Genomic DNA, 21,650 nt, shown 5'->3' with positions numbered 1-21,650 from the left:
GACATACTCATGTGAGGTGTGATTGAGACAGACATCCAGAAGATAAATTTACCGAAAGTGAAAAATTGAGTGACAGTTGATGATGAATGACTTGCTTAAAGAAAACTGAATGAGACAAACAAAGGAGCCTAATATGTGACAAAATTCATCACTAAAATCGAGAAATCAACAAGTAATTGTAACGTAAAATATTTGAATTTGAAATCTTATAACTTCCATACAATGTTAATAAACCAGTTACCCAAAATTTTCAAGTTTTTAAATAAGCTCTAATGTTAAGGCTAGAAAGTAACAAATAAATAATATAAGGTAATGTTAATATTGAATGCTAGTAATTTGAGAATATATTTCACATGAGAGTTTGGGTGATTGTAAAATAGGGTGATAAATATGATCTTAAAAGAGAAAAGAAAATTCACATTTGTCAATGAGTCTCATAATATACAATTATTTTTCTCATCATCTTATGAATGTCAAAAGCCTTGTATTAAATACAATTATTTTATTTTTCAAGAGATAATTACCTACTTATCGAATTTTAAGAGTTTTGAAAAGGCAGGATATATATATATCATTTCTAGATTTTTTCTTGTCAAATCTTAGATTTTTTTTTTTTCATAATTAAATGAAAGAAAATTAGGAGTAAATATAGGAAATTTTTAATTAGTTTTACAATAAATTTAAACACCTTGATTTTGGGTATACTCAAAGAAAATTATGACTTGCCTATAAAACCCAGAATTTCAATTGGTCAACTTAAATATGCCAAAATATTATAGTTTGTCAAATTAATAATAAAATTTGAGAAATTTTGGAATTTACTATTTCAAGTGTTTTATTCACTTACCAAATTAAAAGCAAAATTAGATGCCAAATATAACATACAATTAAAGTTCACATAAAAGAGCAAAAGTATATGTAAATAATTTATAATTATTGTTATCATATGGACATTCTTCAATATATGTAGAGCACATTTATTTTAAAAATTGAAAAACAATTACCACTCATAAACATAATTAATAAAAAATAAAATATCGTAATTTTAATAATAGTATTTTCTTAGGTTCAGAATGAAGTTTTTAATGATCATTTGATATTATAATTATAATTAAATAATAAAACCATGATAATATATATATAATTATGTTCCCGCCTACAGTAGGACACTTAGCTTTCTCTCATAAGTCATAAAGTGCCAGTACAGTCTTTCAATTAAAATAAACAAAATTTTTCTTTCCAATTTGATTCCTATTTTTATACAAATAATTTTTATTTCACATTCCTAATCTCATTCTTTCCATAATCTTTCTCTCCTTTCGTCTTCTCCAATTCACAAACAAACCCTTTTGTAATCCCTTCATCTTCTTCTTCCTCACCACAATCCAAACCCTTCAAATATCTTAAAAATGGTAATAAATTTTCCTTTTTTTTGCATAATTTGATTCAGTTTTACGCCAACTTATTGAATTTTGAACATTTTTGTTGTTGTCGTGCAGGTGGGATGCAAGTTGATAATAAAGAAGAAGAAGACGGGAGGCGGCGATTGGCTGAGCACGCTTCTGCATTGCGAGTTCTTCAGTTCTTGTATTGAACATCAGCAACTGAGAAAGAATGAAAAGAACGTGTTTTGTATCGATTGTAATCTTGATTTTTGCCGGCACTGTGAATCGGCTCACTGCCTCCACCGCCGCCTCCAGATCTGTAAATATGTTTATCAGGATGTTGTTCGCCTTCAAGATATGCAGAAACACCTTGACTGCGCCAAAATTCAGGTTGATTTCGCTCGTTTAATCGTCGAATCACGCAATTTGAGTACAGCCTTGTATAATTTGATTGAATTTGGTTTTGCAGACCTATAAAATAAATGGTGAAAAGGCGGTTCACTTGAGTCCTCGGCCTCAACTGAAAGATGCAAAGCCCTCTACGAAATCGAAGACGGGTGCCTCTTGTGAAGCTTGTGGGAGATATATTCAAGACTTGCCGAATCGTTTTTGTTCAATCGCCTGCAAGGTTTTTAATTAATTAAACATGAATTTCAATAATTTCTTGAACTTCATTTTGGTATTTGAATTTCCATATTCTTGCTAATTCTATGATTGATGTTTTCAGGTATATGTGGTTTCAGTGAAGCCGAAAGATCAAAGCCATAAAATTATGACATTCCCAATTCAGGAATGCAATGATCTTTCATGGAAGAACAACTATAATTCAGAGAATAGTTCAAGTGGTAAAGAATCATCTCTTTCTTTTACTGATCCATCTGATGTGAGTCAAGCCGCATGGAGAAATTCAACATTGAAGCCAAGGAAGCAATTGCACAAGAGAAAAGGCATCCCTCACAGAGCTCCTCTATGTTGAAATGAAAGTTCAACTGTTAAAGTTCATTTTCTCCTCAATATCTCTTTATTATTCATGTTCAAAATCAATAAAAACACAGTTATAATAATCTACTATAAATGTTTCAGCAAGCGAAAATCTTCTTTCGATCTTTTAACTTATCTCTTAATTAAGATTTAAAGTTTAGATTTGAATAGAATCCTGATCTGGGTCGACGAGATATGAGTATAAAGGATATATTTTTTTTTTTTTGGATTGTAAAGGAAAAGAAGGGTGGTTTGATTGGATTTGATAATGATTTTGTTTTTGCATCATTGATTGAATTAAAAAATTTCCCATGATAATGAAACTTTAATAATATTATTGGCGTTCTAGTTGAATGTGATTTGATTAGTAATTGGGTCATATTGTTGATGGGAATGTTTGGAATAGTTATGACATGAGTGGGTTGATTTTTGTTATTGTATTTGTATATTATTTTAATTAGTTGGCCGTCATAGATTGAGAGATTTGTCAAAATCTCTGTCGAATCAATGTGTTGTCATGTTCAATTTGGTCATTGAGAGAAGGGCCCTCATCTCCTTACATTATGGCAAAAATGGTTAGTTTTATATGCAAATGGCAGACAAAAAGAGCCGCTAAAAGATGACAGAACAAATGGGTAAATTTATTATGTGCATGCATGTTGCACATGGAACTTGATGACTTAGCTTTGTTCTCGAATGGTCATCTTCAGGTGATAGTGGACCAGCTTTTCTTCCATTATCATTCCTTTTGCCATTGGCTCGAAATCCAAGTTCTTGAAACAACAAATTATTAACTCTGATTTCTTATTTTATTAAGTTAACGATTAGTCGTAACCTTTCGTCTACATGAGAATATAATATGCCTGTACATGTGTATTTATTTTTCTGAGTGTCTTCATCATTAGTGGATTTATAGTTATAGGTGAGTCTTCGTATTTTGTAAACAGATTATTAGGAAAAGAAGTAGAATACAACATGAATTTTAATGTTAAATTAAATGTCATTTTACTAGATGAGATAGTAAAGATTATTCCATTTTTTGAGGTATAAAATCCATTATTATGTACCCTTTAGCATGTTATTTTGATTCATGAAAGTTATTGGATGCTTTGCAAACCTACCCTTCTTTAAATAAACATAACTACGCTTTTGAGATGAAAGGATCTATGTTTTTTTGTCTGGTTTTACTTGTTGATCATAAAAAGAGAAACGGAGAATAAAAATCATTTTAGGTTTAAAGGATTAGTCAAAGTGTGTGTAAACTGATTTGAACACTCTCAAACCCTAATCATAAAAAAAAAAATCTTTAACAAACATGTTTTCTATGATTACAATATAAAGAGAATGAAAATAGAAATACTAAATAATACCAATAATTACTAGCAGCTGATTAAGGTTAATATTCAATCAACATAGAGAAATTTATCTTTTAGTACATTAGACTTTAATGAATATATAATATATTTCATCAAACTTTATATAATATAAACTAAAATCTTACATCTTATTAAAATTTTGAGTAAACACAGTAGGGAAACAAAAAACTATCTCAGATTGTGACTTAAGTTTTGTCCCTACTCGATCGGCTTTGCATGTGCATCCTTTTCATATTCAAACATTTTCAACTGGAACTTCGTTCAAATTATGTTTCATATTAAATACAATAAAAGCCACATTGCTTAATTAAAGCTGTCAGTAGATATTTTAATGGGGTGGAGCGATTGAAAGAAAATTTACTTCTAATTAATTAATTAATTAATAAACATAGAAGCCCAATAAATTAGGGTATTAAAAAAAAAAAAAAAAAAAAAAAAAAAAAGGCGTACATTCCTTTTGACAAATTTGTAAGCTTTAATTGGGAAAGTGTAGGAGGTGGGAAAGGAAGAATCCATATTGGAATTTCAATGCATTTTGCATATTCAATATTTGGTTAACAAAAATGCTTTCATGTTTACTTTTTATTACATTTTTTTCTTGAATTTTGACTTGGTGAATTGCTGCGCCGAAAGATAAATAAAAAACAAAATATACAGAAAAAGGGAAGGCAATTTTGTTTCGCATCAATTAGAGTTGGAATTTTCTGACTATTAAATTTGACTTATAGTTTTAGCATAAATTAGGGTTGGAATTTTATTCTTTTTACAATAAATGAATAATAAGTTCAACTTCAAAAGATATTCATGATCATTATGATTATATTTGTACAAGTAATGACCAAACATATAACCTTTAATTTTCAAACTTTAATTGAACTTTTGAGATTTGACTAAAATATAGGTAACTTCTACTGGGTTGCAAATTTCGTTAAACCTCTTTAAAATTGTCAAAAACATCTTTAAAGTTTTAATTAATCATCACCCATTTGTATTTGATATTGATGTGACCAAGAGAATAAAACAGCTTATAGTGTATAATATGAGAAAAAAAAAAAAAAAATTAAACAAAATAATCTGGACAAAGCAAAGAGCCAAAGATTGTGTGGTTGAATTGTAAGGAACCTCCTTCAGGTTTTGAGAAATCTCAACAAGATCTAAACCTTTCTTGAAAGCCCAAGAGCTTCCCTCACATTTGACACAAGTCTCTAATACCTCTTTTATTAACCATTATCTAATGGTATTTAGTCTTCAAGTTAGTTAAAAGAATAAAAAAATAAAGTGAAACAAAATTGAAAATTGCTGACCCTTTTCGAGCTATTGTGGTTGTGCCTCGATGATTTGACTTCTTGTATTGTCATTGATGACAATTATATTTGTTATGGAGATAATTTGTCAGAGTCTTCTCAGGACGCGTGGTAGTCTGTCGGTATTCATTAAACTCCAAATTATCATAGGTAGTACCAACTTGCGTATGAGACCTGCTTGGACAAATGAGTATGGTTGTAGCTAGGGCATTGAGGACAAGAGTTTAGTGTGACAAATTTGGAGAAACCACCTCCAATCTGATACAATGTCCTATCACATGAAAGTCCATAAGTATAAATCAAGAAAAGACACATTATTCAAAATTCATTCACAAACCTAAGGCCTTCACAGCTTTATTCATCTACCTAAACGTGCACATTGTTATGTTTATAGAATTATATTTCAAGTATTATATTGTTGTTTATCAATAATATAATGTTGTTTACGATGTGCTATTAAAATTGATGTGATACTACTCGTTGCGTAGATATATTTATAGAATTGTATTTCAAGTATTATCGTTTGACGATAATATAGTGTTGTTTATAAAGTGTTATTGAAATTAATGTGATAGGATTTATGGGAATATGAACAGAGCCAACATACACACCTAATGTTACAATCTACTACCATTACAAATTAAATCATATTCATTTCATTACACACAAAAACATTTAATTTAGAGCATATTACATGGCAATCCTTAAGATATTTTATGAAATTCAAGGTGATCGTGGTGGTCGTGAGACTTAAGCAAAACTTTTTAATTTAGGCCTTCATATGTTTAATGTTATAACTAAGTATTTTTATTATTAAGAGAATACTATATATGCATTAAAAATTGATTAAAATTGTAGGAAAAATAAATATATTTTACTTTGTTATATTTCAAATATTTTTAGATTTTACAACTAATATATAATATTTATGAATATTATTAAGTAGGAATGTCTTCAAATTTATAGCATTCACATTAGAGAATGATTTTATTAATACTATGTGGGGGCGTTTGGATCGGGGGTATATAAGATAACGGGGGTAATCTTCGTTTATTTTGCAAGATTCTAGTGTTTGGTTTACAAGTAATAAAATATTACGGGAATATTTTATTGCAAATAGGGGGCGTTTCGATCATATAATGTTTTATTATAGGGGGATATTATATTAACGGAATAAAAGATCACCTTGAAGATTACTATTAATGTTTAGAAAATGTGTTTGGTTTGATCGAATAAATTGGTGAATAATATGTTTGGTTTGGTATGTTATATAGATTACTAAATTGCTTTCCTTTTTAAATATTAATATAGCAGTAATTTATTATTATTATTTTTTTGAATAATTTTTTTAACCCCCTACTTTTCAAATTTAGCAAAAACACCAAAAATATTTTAAACTTAACAAAAACACCCCTACCTAAGCCACTGCCGACAGCCAACCACCATCGCTGGTGGCCGATGGCAGTGTCACAGATGTGGCCGTGAAACAGCCACAAACCTGGCTATGAAATAGCTAGGTCTTTGGCCGTGAAACGGCCATAGATCTGGCCTTTTCCGACCATGGATATGTGATCCACGATCGAAAATAGCCTCACTGGTGCACGGCCGATCGTACGCCATTATGACGACTTTTGGCAGCCTTTAACGGCGGTCGACGGTGGTGGCTAGTTCTGGGTATAATGACATTTCTGTAAATAATGATAGTAACAAGGGCAATGTCGTCCAAAAAACTTAAAAAACAAGGAAAAAAGTGTCTGTATGAGTGAATTAGGTGTTTTGTAAATGTCAACAAATATAAGGCTAATTTGGACTAAATGCTCAACTGTTTAGGGGCAACATGGGAAACAAAATTGTATTACCAGGGGTAAGTTTTAATAACAGCTCCTCCCCCAACGTATTAAGATTCCTACCCCCCAAATGCTACTGTTTGTCATAAAATATTCTAGGAATAATTTTTTACAAACCAACCAAACATCGTCATCTACTCAATTTAAAAAATATTACCACAGTTATTTGATATTAACCCCATCCAAACTGCCCCATAGTGTTTACTGTTGGTAATGTGGGAGGTAATCTAATTACCTTGTTAAGGGGTGTTATTAAAACATTATCGGGGTAATCTAATTTTTCTACCCATTTTGTCCTTAATTAAAAACCATTTCGGACACAATTGCCCTCAAATGTCTACCAAATAACAATTACCCAGCCCCCCTGCATTTGAGAAATTAGGTAAAACACCCCAGCCACAAGAAAGTTTAAAACTTAACAAAATACCCCCAGCCACCCAAGACTACCACTGGCTATGACTCAGCATTGCCGGCGTCAATCATCGTAATGGTGCACGACCAGCAGGATTTGACCGGTCGTGCACCAATAAGGCATTTTTCAGCCATGAATCACAAATCCATAGCTGAAAACGACTAGATCTGGCGTTTCTATGGCCGTTTCACGGCCAAAGATGTGGCCGTGAATGACCACATATCTGGTCGTGAAAAGGCTATATCTTTGGCCGTGAAATGGCACGACCAAAGATCTAGCCTTTTCACGGCCAAAGATCTGGAATGTGGCCATGAAATGGCCATAGATTTAGCTTTTTTCGGCCATAAAGATGGCTATTTCTAGCTTTGCCGATGTACGACTGGCCATATACGGCCAGTCGTGCACCATTTTGTTGAGTGCCTGCAGCGACCGACGGTAGTGGCTGGCTGCTGGTAGTGGCTTGGGGAGGGTGGGGATGATTTTGCTACAAATTATAGTTTTATATAGCTGGGGTGTTTTAGCAAAATTTCAAATGTAGGGGGTTAAAAGAATGATTCAAAAAATAATAATAAAAAATACTATTATATTAATATTTAAAAAGGATGACAATTCAGTAATCTATATAACATACCCATCCATTTATCCTCCCAACCAAATATATTATTCACCAATTTATTCAAACCAACCATACGCATTTTTTAAACATTACCAGTAATCTTCAAGGTGATCTTTCTTTCCGTTAATATAATATTCCCCTATAATAAAACATTATATAATTCAAACGCCCACTGTATAGTTTTGAATGATGTTATGAGGGAAAAAACTTTGGAAGGTAACTTCTTTATTTTCAATGAGAGAGAGAGACTAAAATGTTAAATATTTATAAAAGGAAAAGTTAAACAAAAATTAGAAAATTATACTATTTATTATAAATGAAGTGTGTAAATATAGAAGTTTGACCTAAATAGACTATCAAAATTGTTGATATTTAATGAGTAATATTAATTTGGTCCAATTTCAAAGATACAATGTGGATTTATTTGCCTTAATCCAAGAAGAATATTGAATTAATTTAAAAAAATTACTAAATATTTATTTTAGAGGCCTCAACTCAGGGGGACGTCTAAGGTGAAGAAGTTTCTAGAGTTCAAGAGCAAAAAACAGAGAAGAATAAGAATGAAAGAAGAAGAAGACAAAAATGAGTACACTTAATTAATTGATGATAAATCATGCGCTACATGTTTTTATATACATTGCTTATTGATAAGGCAACACACACCGTTTCATCATTTACAAACTAAACACAAAACTTAGTAAATTGAAAATAGTATTTAGTAACTTTGGTCTAATATTCGCCCTCAAACTGAACTCCTTTGCTAGCTTGTTGGACCTTTTGTAACTTTAGTCCAATATTCCCCCATAAACTAGAACTCCTAAACTTGTTGAACCCTTTTGCTTCTTTAAACTGAAAGGTTGCAAAACTCATATGCTTCCTTTACAACTTCCCAATCCTTTACTTTGCAACATCTAGATTTCCCAGATTTCTCCAAACTGCCAATATGCCAATACACATTCAATCTGCACCCCCTTAAACTGGAACTCCTTTACCTATTAAACCTTTTTGCTTCTTCAAACTCAAAGGTTGCAAAACTCATCTACTTCTTTTACAACTTCCCAGTCCTTTACTTTGCAATGTCTATGTTGGCATGAGTTGTCTGTGTGTTGTAAGATTAATTTCGTAATTATAGGAATTTGGTTAGGTAACAAATCTTGTATATTAAATATAGGAATATTTAGTTTCCTTAGAATAGGATTGTTTCCTAGTTTCACAATGTAATTGTATCTATAAATTGCCTCCAACTTGGAGAAGAATATACAATATACATAAAATCATTTAGAGACTCAGTTGTTTGACATGGTATCAGAGCAATTCCAATCCTAGAAAATCTACTCAACACGAATTGAATTTCTTATTCTGTAGCCCATACCCGAAAACCACCATCACAATCCTTTCTTTCCCATCTGAAACTAAATGGCTGAAACCAACCAACCCATTATCCCAACTGTCCCAAACAACCTACCACCACCAATTATTATCCACCAAGACAATTCTACGTTTCCTACTAGTATCATACTGGATGAAACCAATTACCCATTATGGTCTCGACTTATGGAGATGTGTATTGGCGCTCACAACAAAGTTGGATATCTCACCAGAGAAATGAAGAAGCTAGCACCTGAAGATCCCAATTTCGGAACATGGAATACCAAAAATCACATAGTGAAAAGCTGGCTTATGGACCTAATGAGTCCACTATTGATGCAATGATTTTTTCATCTTTCCACGGCCAAGGAAATATGGGAGGTTGTGTCAAAAACCTTCTATGATGGATCGGACGAAGTCCGTCTCTTTGAATTGAATCAGAAATCTATTTCTACCACACAAGATGGTAGACCATTGTCAACATACTATAACAAACTTGTTGCTATTTTCTAGGAAATTGGTCATAGGACTACCTCTCAGGAAGGAACAGTCGAAGGTGTGGTCCACTTACATTATGCGATTTCTAAGATTCAAGTTCATACTTGATTCTGAATTTGATCAAGTTCGTGGAGAAATCTTATGAAAAGACTCAAAACTTGATTTGGAGAGCACATATGCATATGTGGGGAGAGAATATCAACAACAACGGACAATGGGAGGATCTTGCCCAATCTCCGAGAACTCAGCTATATTGGTCAACCAAACTCGAGAAGGATCATCATATAGCTCGTCAAATAATCGAAATAATCAATCAACTAGAAGGTCTAACACCTTGTATGTAATCATTGTGGTGAAATAGGCCATTCGAAACTTCGATGTTATGAAATCATTGGCTATCCTGAGTGGTGGGACTTCTAAAAAAAAAGTAAGGAAGAAGATTGTAGGGAAAGTATGGTGACATCTACGCAGGCAAATGTGGAAGACAAATCATAGCCTACAGCAAATGTCGCTCACTCAGGTATTCTTGGTAAGGCAAATGTCCTCTCCACCATTTCTAAGAATAGTACTTGGATTATTCATACAAGTGCATTTGATCACATGACTAGGGACTCTGGTCAGTTACAGTCCATTTGTTCATCTTCCAAATATGTTATATCTACAGCTAATGGCAGTACCTTGTTAGAGTATGTGCCTTAGAGCCAATAAATTATTGTAATATTGACTCTTTGTAATAATGTTTATTTATCAATAAAAGGCATTTTCTACTATATTGTGTAAATCATAATTGTATATATTGATATATGTCTTTAGGATGATAGAACCATGATGAGGGTATCAAGTGTTTCAAATCTTGATAGTGAGAACCCTATGATCACATATGGTGGCCATTCTAGAAATGTTTGTAGCCCTAGTATTATTCTGACTAAGGACACATATAATACGATAAGGCTATTATAGTGTTGAACGACCCTATCGAAAGACAGTGACTGGTCTCACTTGTCAAGGTTGTTTGCTGACAATCTGGTAGGACACACAAGTGCTTGTTGTGGGCAAGTTTACTGGACAAACCCACTAGAGGATTCTATATGGATGGTAACCTCAGTGTCTATGGAATAAATCCTTTAACAAATTGTGGTGCATGTGATCCTTAGACTTGAGATCACCAGAGCACCTTATGTACCAATTGGTGTAGTTTAACACTAGCCCAATATAGTCTTATTCAGGACTATCAGAAGGTAGTGATTAACTACATTGAGAAGTGTATCAAGACTATGGTGGATCGACAAAGGATTCGTCACTCCTAGGTACGGTAGAAGTTATCTTACTAAGCAATTCAATAAATGACAATGACACTAAAATCTGTGGCCACAGTGGGATTGAGTTGTTGTTCAATCCAATTTATTATTCCGATCATTGGTCTAGTAACTGAATACAAAGATATCGAGAATATCTGAAGTTGACACTATTTTCGGACCTCAGCCTTGATGGGATAACGAATGATGAAAGGATTTGACTGCATGGTAACCATATCGTTGATAGGTAGCTATTTCGTTGAATCTGAATCTATCGGGTAGCCATGATGCCTTGTTAGGGGCCAATCTTGATCTATTATAATGAGATTGATGTCAATAGTGATACTACTCACTGCTGATATGATAAGGAGCTTACGAGTCACATACTTAGAAGATAATATAAGAATCAGTTTGTGAAAGGGGTATTTTCGTCTTTTAAGATGAAAAAGTATTTTGGTAATCTCATAGTGCAATTAAATTTGCCGAGGTTGTTGCTTATATTCAATTTTAATATTAAAATTAAAATTAGTGAGATTATGTTTAAATATATATGCGCATATATTTAAATGGATTATTATTGTTAATTAAATATTAATATATTTTAATATATTAATTGATTTTAACAATAATAATAATAATAATAATTTATTAAATTTAAAATACCATTAAAGGGTGTTTGGTTGCAATGGTGGATTAGGGTTAGAGCCCATGGCTATTCCTAAGTGGAATAGGGTTTTAATTAGTCTTAAATTAAAACAAGATAACAATTATTCAATGAACAAAAACCCTAGCCACCCACCTTTCTCTTTCACATTTTTCATAGATTGAATCAAAGAATTTTCTTCTTTGGTTTTTTAGATTCTTGAAGCCTTTGATTATTCTAGAAAAATAATACAAAGGTTCCATTGATTGTCTTCGTGTGGGCAACGTGAGTGCGATTCTACATTGAATCGGGAAGCGAGATCAAAATAAGAGATATTGAAGGAGCCTCCAAACGTTGGTAACGTATTCTAAATCCATGTATGGATTTGGTTTTTACACATATTTTATTTTTAACACGTAAACGATATAATCTATACTTAGACCTTAGCAAAAAGGTAATTGATTTTCCGGTTTAATTTTTGTTTTTCTGTTGCGTACGGTTGATCAATTACTTACATGCCTTTCCTATTACTGGAGAAGGATCCATCCTCTTATCTAGTACTCTCACATTAAATACATTCCTTGTTGTTCCATCCCTTGAATATAACCTGTTATTTGTTAGCCAAATCACCTCCACTCTTGCTTGCACTGTAACTTTTTGGCCCTCTTTTTGTGTCTTTCAGGACATTCTAACTCAGAAGATTCTTGGTTATAGTGCTAAACAGGGCAAACTCTATTACTTGGATTTCACAAAGAATGGGGGATAGAAATTCAATTAGGCATACCAAACTAGTAGTGAAGAAAAAGCGAGTAACCATATGGTAATGGCACCGAAGATTGGAACATATTTCTTTTGGATATCTTAAAAAATTACAATCACACCTTTTTTCAATTATGAATGATTCAGATTTTCATTGTAATATTTGTGAACTGGCCAAAAGCGATCGTATTCCTTATCTACCAAGTTTCAATAAAAGTTCAAAACTTTTTGCGGTTATACACTCGGATGTTTAGGATCCTGCAAAAATTCCTTCTATTTCTAAAGCTCGTTACTTTATTACATTTACTAATAAATGTACTAGAATGACTTAGGTCTCCCTGCTTCACAAAAAGTGATGTTTGTATAGCATTTCAGAAATTTTATAATATGGTGGGCACTCAATATCAGCAGTAGATTCGGGTTTGGAAATATGACAATGCGATGGAGTTCATAGATACGTTCCTTGGAAAGTTTCTAAGCCAACGTGGGATTTGACATCCGACTTCTTGCACCTATACTCCACAACAGAATGGCTTGGCAGAGAGAAAGAATAGATAGATAATGGAAGTGGTTCATGCCTTCCTGTTTGGCATGAACATACCTCGGTTCTATTGGGGAGAAGCTATGAAATCTGTTGTCTACCTAATCAATCGGACACCTTCTCGAGTGATAGAGTTTCAAACTCCTTAACAAAAGATGTAGTCCTTACTTTCAGTTCCTTATCTCCCGAATCTTGAATCAGGAGTCTTTGGTTGTACGGTATATGTGCACATTCCCAAGACTTTGCGAAATAAACTTGATCCATGTGCAAAACGATGTGTCTTTGTAGGCTATTTAGATTTTTGGAAGGGATATAGGTGCAATGATCCTCAAACCCAAAAGTTACATGTGACCTTGGACACCTTTTTTTGTGAATCAGAACCTTATTATCCAGGGAGAGTCTCTATGCCTTCTCTTTAGGGGGAGAACTCAAGTGAAGAGAATGTGTTACAAGAAGGAAGCAAAGGAGATGAATTTTTAGAGCTAGAAGAAGTGAATGAAAGGTTTGGAAGAAGTGGTCAACACAACTTTCATAGTATTTCTGAGATTGAGAATGCGGTGTTGGCTCATTCTGAAAATAATTCAGAATCGAATAATACTACACCAATAACCCTCCCTCACAAAATTCTCTCACAACCCAGATATGGTAACTCGTAATTGGTCAGTTCACAATGGGTCCCGCATGGGTCCCTCTAATTAATTACGATCTAAACAATTGTGAGCTGCCACGTTAGGGTTGTGAGAAAGGGTTATTGGTGTAGTATTACTCTTCAGAATCACCAATAACTACAAAGTTGCCCATGTTAACACCATAACTGAAGAATCAACCCAGAATGCTTCTCCTCAGGTAATTTTGAGTCCCATATCTAATAAGTCTCTAGAAAATTTGGCTCGAAGATATCCACAAAGATCGAATAAGGGTGTCCCAAAGAAACAATATAAACCTGATCCTAAAGCGAATGTTAAATATCCAATCAATAATTAGGTCTCCACTCATAGACTCTCTGAATCATATGCACTTTCTATTAATCAATTATCCAATGTATCTATTCCTAGTAGTGTGCAAGATGTATTGGTAGATCCAAAATGGACAAAGGCAATGAACGAAGAAATGAGGGCTTTGCAAAAGAGTTCTACATGGGAACTTGTGTCATTACCCAAAGAAAAAAAGATAATTGGATGTAGATGGGTGTTCTTTGTGAAACTTAGAGTAGATGGAAGCATTGATAGATATAAAGCGAGGTTAGTTGCAAAGGGGTATACACAAAAGTATGGCGTGAATTACCAAGAGACTTTTGCACCAATAACTAAGCTCAACACAGTTCGCATTCTCATATCTATAGTAGCAAATCGGGAGTGGCCTTTGCAACAATTTGATGTTAGGAATGTTTTTCTCAATGGAGATTTAGAGGACAAAGTCTACATGGAGCTGCCACTAGGAGTTAAACGTAGTTCTTCGTGTGAAAATGAATTGTAAATTAAAGAAATCATTGTATGGGCTCAAACAGTCACCTAGAGTTTGGTTTAGGAGGTTCTCTTTTTCAATGAAGGCATTCGATTATAAGCAGAGTAATTCAGATCATACTTTGTTTATAAAACACAAAGAAGGGAAGGTAACAACTTTTGTGTATGTTGATATGGTCTTGACTTGAGACGATCCATGTGTAATGAAGTCATTACAGTAATATTTAGCTACTGAGTTTGAAATGAAGGAATTGAGGAAACTTAAATATTTCTTAGGAATTGAAATAGCAAGATCAAAATGAGGAATTTTCTTTCACAACAGAAATATGTGCTAGATTTATTGACTGAAACTCGAATGCTTGCTTGCAAACTAGTAGAAACTCCCATAGAAATCAATCACAGGCTTGGAATTTTTCCAAACCAAGTCCCAACAGCCATGGATTGCTATCAATGGTTGGTTGGGAGCTTAATTTATTTGTCACACATGAGGCTTGATATAGCCTATGCCGTGAGCATCATAAGCTAGTTCATGCATGCACCAAGTGATGAGCACATGAATGCAATATATCAAATATTGAGATACTTGAAGGGTGCTCCAGGCAAAGGTTTATTATTTTCGATATCTCTAACATTGAAGGATACACAGACGCTGATTAGGTAGGTGATCAAACAATCATAAGGTCCACGTCTAGTTATTTTACTTTCGTGGAGGGTAATCTTGTTACTTGGAGAAGCAAGAAGCAAAAGGTTGTGGCACGATCAAGTACAGAAGCTGAATTCCAGGGTATGGCTCATGGCGTATGTGAATTGTTATGGATTGAGAGTGTTCTAAAAGATTTGGGGATTGACTATGCAAAACCCTTGAATCTTCATTGTGATAATAAGGCTGCTATTGAGATTGCACATAATCCTATACAACATGACCACACTAAACATGTTGAAGTTGATCGTCACTTCATCAAGGAGAAGTTAGATCAAAAGATTATATAGTTTCCATTCGTCACGTCACAAAACTAGTTAGCTGACATACTCACAAAAACAGTTTCAGAGAAGGTATTCATAGTAAAATTGACAAGTTGGACATGATAGATATCTATGCTCCAACTTGAGGGGGAGTGTTGGCATGAGCTGTCTGTGTGTTGTAAGATTGATTTTGTAATTATAGGAATTTGGTTAGGTAACAAATCTTGTATATTAAATATAGGAATATATATATAGTTTCCTTAGAATAAGATTGTTTCCTACTTTCACAATGTAATTGAATCTATAAATTGCCTCCAACTTAAAGAATATACAATATACATAAAATCATTCAGAGACTCTATTGTTTGACAATATAGATTTCCCAAATTTCTCCAGTCTGCCAAAAACATATTTAACAGCACATTTGCAAATTCCCAAATTATTTTAATCTTCCAAAAACACAGTTAATAACACATCTGCAAAAACAAATGTAACACAATCAACCTTTGTAAAATCTAGATTTCCCAGATTCTCCAAACTGCCAAGTTGCCAATATACATTCAATCTGCATTACTCCTCTACATGTACTACACTCTACTGCTCAATTCAATATCTATTCAACTCAACAAATTTTGCAAAAACATATGTAACACAATTAACCTTTGTAAAGTCCAGATTTCCTAGATTTCTCCAAACTGCCAATTTGCCAACACACATTCAATCTACACCCCCTTAAACTGCAACTTTTTAATTGTTAAACCTTTTTGCTTCTTCAAACTTAAAGTTTGTAAAACTCATATGCATCCTTTACAACTTCCCAATCCTTTACTCTGTAACATCTAAATCTTCCAGATTTCTCCAATCTCCAAAAACATATTTAATAGCACATCTGCAAATTCCCAAATTACTTCAATATGCCAAAAACACAGTAACACATCTACAAAAACACATGTAACACAATCAACCTTTGTAATATCCAGATTTCTTCTCACCTTTCTTCTTGTTATTTTCATCTGAAGCCTGTAATGCAGTTGACAAAGAAAGCCGACATCGGTCATTTTGGAATAGCTCCACCTGTCACACATCACAATCATGACTATAAGGCCTCCTCTAAGTATAAACATGAAGAATAATTCAGAGATTCTAGTATCTCCTGCACAATCACTCGACATATTACACTTATGAATATAAAGCCATCTAGAATATATAAAGAAATCTCTGAATTAATTTAGTAGTTGGAAATGAAGTCTTGGAACCTGGCTTTACAACCTTTACTCTTTTTCTATTAATTTCTAGAATTCTTCTCTCAAGACTACCCTCTCCAAGAACCTGCAAAATTAAGAAAGTGTGAAGATATGGTGTTTACAATTATTTCAACACTAATTCCTAGATTACAATTAAAATATTGGCCAATAAAGCATGTGGATCTTTAGCAATATCCTTGTTGTTATCCCCCTTCATTATATCGTGAACCCTACCCAAGCAAAAGTCAGTTTAGATCTCATAGCACATTAACATACATACAAATAGTAACTAAATCGAGAAAAAAAAAATGCCCAAATAAGGAGTTCAAATATAAAAGACAAGAGATTGAATCAATAATAGATAAATTAAATATTAAGTAGCTTTAACACATAGAAAAATAGTAAGTGTCTACATAGGACTAACATAAAGTCTTCATGCCTTTGAAAATAAGGTGATCTTGTTAGGCACTCACCTCATGAATCTAGTTTCTCTTTGCACTGCTTTTACTTCTTGAGCAACACGAAGGAATCAACGTTGATAGATTGTATGGAGTAGCCATAGCCTATTGGTACTTCTGTTGAAAGAACGCATGAATTTGGAAGATGAAAATTGTAACACAGAATAAAAAACAAAAGCAATAACAAACAATGATTATGAAGACACAAAGATGATAAACAGTTTGTTGTGAACATTGTTCATTTGATAAGGAGATTGGATTAGATTAAGATTAATTGTTCATTATTTATTGAATTGGGCATGGGGTAACAGAAGGGGCATTAATGAAACAATAAAATCAAGGAAAGCATCAAAGCAAAGTAATTTTACCCTATTGCGATTTTGAGAAGACAGTGGAGTAAGGAAAGGAAGAAAAAGCTTCGTTGTTTTGTTCAGAGTTTAGGTTTCATGGCTGCGGAGAAGAAGAATGAGTATAGAATGAAAATGGAGAAAAAGTAGTTGAAACATATAGATTTTTAATCTGAATGTGAAGGATTTGTATTAATGAAAATGTGAAGGATTTGTATTAATAGGAATGTGAAAGAGTTTGTATTAATAGGAATGTGAAAGGGTTTGTATTACTAGGAATGTGAAAGGATTAAAAACATCAACCAACCAACTACATTAAGTCACATGTAATAAAAAATCATACACATCCACATATCTCACATCATTGCCAGTCATCCAACATGTCAAAATCTAGCAAATTTACATCTTAAAAAATCCTACAAGTCAATTGGATTATATTAGAAAGTAGTTGAAACATATAAATATGTAATATGAATGTGAAGGGTTTGCATTAATGGGAATGTGAAGGGTTTGTGTTAATGGGAATGTGAAGAGATTAAACACATCCACCAACCAATTATATTAAGCCACATGTAATAAAAAAGTCCTACACATTCACATATCCCACATCATCACCAATGACATGCAGCTAAATGTACATATCTCACATCATCACCAATCACATACAACCATGTGTTGACCAATCATCCAACATGTCAAAATCCAACAAATTTAGAGCTTCAAAAATCCTATATGTCAATTGATAGACTTATAATTTTATATTTTTTATTATCCTTGCATTTAGTTTATTTTGTATGTTTAATGTCTTATGATACTTATTTGTGATGATTTTTATGTATAAGGCATTTGTGGGAAAGTGTTAGCAAAATATACTTAAAATTAGAAGTTTCCAGTATTTTTACTTTTGGATGTTTTGGGTTGTTTTCAGGTTTTTGATTGTCTCAAAGTAAGATTTTGGTTTTTGGACCTTCTAAGAAGTTCTTTCCATTTTGGGATGGCACGTCTAGAGACAACTTCGTTTGGGCCTCGAAATGCTGGTGTAAAGTCAGAGCTGAAAAGTGAAATTGAATCCTAATTGGAGTAGGATTTTTGTAGGACCATTGGAGCTTCCAAAATTCAAATGAGGCGATTCAAAACCCCAAATTGAAGTACACATCCTGAACTACAATTCTTATGAATGGGCCAAAGTCTAGAAAGCTTGTTGTCCTATCCAAAAGTGGCCTAGAATTTACTACTTTAGTCTAGAGGCTTTAATCCTTAATTGATTTGGATTATTTTTGTATGGCTCATATAAAGACTTGGTCCAACTTCAAGAGGGAGTTCAATACAAGTCTGGAGGGCTAGGAATTCGTGTGTCTTAGCTGGAAGTTGGCTTGCACGAATTAAGGACAGACTTGAAGAGAGAGAAAGACGTGTTTTCCTAAAGGGGTTTAGTTGATTGCCTTAATTTTTGGAGTTGGATTTTAAAGGGGCAGCCTTGTACGTTTCTTTAATATATAAATATAACTTTTAGGCTGCTAGGGGAGAGAGATTTGGAGACATAACGTAATTTTATTATCTTTTTCTTCGTGCTTTTCATCCCATCATGTCTAGCAAAATTCTTTAGTTCGATTCAAGAAAACTCCAATCCAGTTAGCATAATTGTGAGACTTTGTTCTTAATCTCAGTTATTCTTCTATTCATATATCTATGTTTCTTTGTTTTATTTATTAACGGTTGCATGATTTAATTGATTAAAGAGGCATGTTAATATATTGATTGTGTGATTGATTGCTAAACTGAATTTGTAATCCGTAATTGTTATAATATTCAATTAGAGTAGTAATTAAGCAAAATAATTGTGATTCAAGCTTTTGTTGATTGCTTTAAAGAAACACGAAATGAATTAAATAATCTAACGCTTGTTCGTTTTTAACTCCTTCCTAATTTATAATGCTATCAGTAAATTCATAAGGATTGCTTAATACCAATTGGTTTATTTATAAGAATTGATTTGTGTGTTGGGCTTAGATTAACAAACTTAGGGAAGGTAAAGATTGTCTAGCTTCTTGATAATCTTTGGTTAAATATTCAATTAAAGAATAATATATATTAGAAGTCAGTGATCAGTATGCGACCATGGATAATTTTCCTTGAATCGAGATCGTCTTTGATTCAATTTTCTTTACTTAATTCCTATTATTAGTAATTATTCTGGTGTCAATTAATTTTCGAAGTAAAATTTCTCTTTTTTTTTATTAATTTACTGCGATATCAAATTAGGTAATTTGATTAATTAGTCTCTGTGGATCGACTTATACTTATTGCGAATACACGTTGTGAGTAAAGTAATTTAATTTTTTGTTGGGCTCGGCACACATCAACAATCAAACATGCCATCCTTCATGATTATATTAATATATAGAATATAGATATGGAGAAATATTCTTTCTCATTCTCCTAGAGTAAATGCTTATTTATTGAACCCATTAAATAGTGGAGAGGACACACCAACCATAACCCTTGTCCCTTTTTTTTTTAATAAAAAAAAGCCAACCAAGTTTGCTCTACATTTGAAGGGCCATTCTCCATTAGGCCCAAACTCACTCCCTCGAGTAGAAAGTGTTAGCCTAATTGATGCTAACCGAGGTCCAACCCAAGAAATAACGTTAACAATATTCATTTTATTCAACGAACATGTAGTTAAAAAATCTTGAATCAATAAAAGTTGTTACATTAAAGAATGACGAGTGAAGGTGTGCTGCATTAACTTCTTTATTTACATTAAAAAGATATTAGTTAATAAAATCAATAGGATCATCTTAATTCATTTCCATAAAACAAAATATTAATAAACTTTTACGGGACGTATGATTCAGAAAATGTTATATTATTCGGAATGTTATATTAATGGAAAGATAGATTACCTTGAAGATTACTAGGAATGTTATATTAAATATGTTTGGTTAGATTAAAATAAATTGGTGAGTATAAATAATTAATATGTTTGTTTTGGTGGAATAAAAGAATTCTGGAAGAAGCCTTTGCCCTTCTTTTTTAACATTATTATTACATATTATATTATATTATTAAATATGTCAATCGTTATGTTGATTGGTTTCCATATAGGCCGGCTATCATAGTTTCCCACATGCATAAACTCTGTAATCAATCTTCTAGCACAATCTCTGAGGTCTAGTAACCCTTTTGAAAATTGGATCTGATAACTCATCGGTGGACTCTCAGTCTCAGAACCTTACTATGTTGATTGCTTGTTTACAAAAACAGATTGATCAACTCCATCAGGAATTGATGCATATTGCTAACACCTCTCATAGCTATTCAGCTCAATTTCTCCGAAATGAAGCAAAATTGTAGTCGCAAAAGGGTTACTAGACCTCAGAGATAGTGCTAGAAGATTGATTGTTTATGCATGTGGGAAACTATGATAGCCGATCGATATGGAAACCAATCAATAGTTCCAACTTATTACGTACCCGCAAGATAAAAGATATGGTAACAACTCTAAAGCATAAATCATTGTCCCAAATAATTTTAGATAAATATTTTATTTCATCTTAAACCTTTAATATAACATAACATATTTTTTTTTGCAAAATATATATATATTTATATTACTATGTAGAGGCAAGTTCCTTAAGAAAAGACCTAGAAAAATTATAACTTATTACAGTGTGAAATTTATTCTTATTTATAACTGACCCAAGTTAGGACTATAATTTTTTATGATTACATGGAGGTTATTCCTATATAGAGTATCACTATGAAAATGTTTTATTGTACTATTAAAACATGAATTGAAATTATAATACTACTAAAACATGAATTATAAAATAGAAAATGAAAATAATAATTTTTTAATCAAAAAAATAATTCTTGTAATTACACTTTTATTAAATTATAACTTCCTCATAATAATAAATTTAGATGATCCCAACATTATGATTATAGAAAGATTCTACTTGTATATATTATATTATTACTAATATTACTAATTAGGAGTAAAATTGTAACAAAATTAAAATTACTAAATAATTTTATAATACCTGAGAAAGTGATTATGTTCAAATTACCCTATAAAATATAAATAAAAGTATAAACCAAATTTTGTTCCTACAAATTAGATGTATTTACGCTGCAAAATGACGAG

At 32.5% G+C, this 21,650-nt stretch overlaps 1 protein-coding gene across 1 annotated transcript; it reads left to right on the top strand.

Annotated features, from left to right (window-relative positions):
- The first annotated feature begins 1,236 nt into the window (after positions 1-1,236).
- On the top strand, positions 1,237-2,432 carry LOC116133484. Its single transcript, XM_031419186.1, has 4 exons — positions 1,237-1,412; positions 1,500-1,775; positions 1,855-2,013; positions 2,113-2,432. The coding sequence occupies exons 1-4, from the start codon at positions 1,410-1,412 to the stop codon at positions 2,359-2,361; spliced, it is 687 nt and encodes a 228-aa protein (XP_031275046.1). The 5' UTR covers positions 1,237-1,409; the 3' UTR covers positions 2,362-2,432.
- The last annotated feature ends 19,218 nt before the right edge of the window (positions 2,433-21,650 follow it).

Source organism: Pistacia vera, unplaced genomic scaffold (assembly GCF_008641045.1).
Source record: "Pistacia vera cultivar Batoury unplaced genomic scaffold, PisVer_v2 Contig270, whole genome shotgun sequence".
NCBI lineage: Eukaryota > Viridiplantae > Streptophyta > Magnoliopsida > Sapindales > Anacardiaceae > Pistacia > Pistacia vera.
Note: the sequence above shows the minus strand (reverse complement) of the source record. Positions and strands in the feature narration are given on the sequence as shown.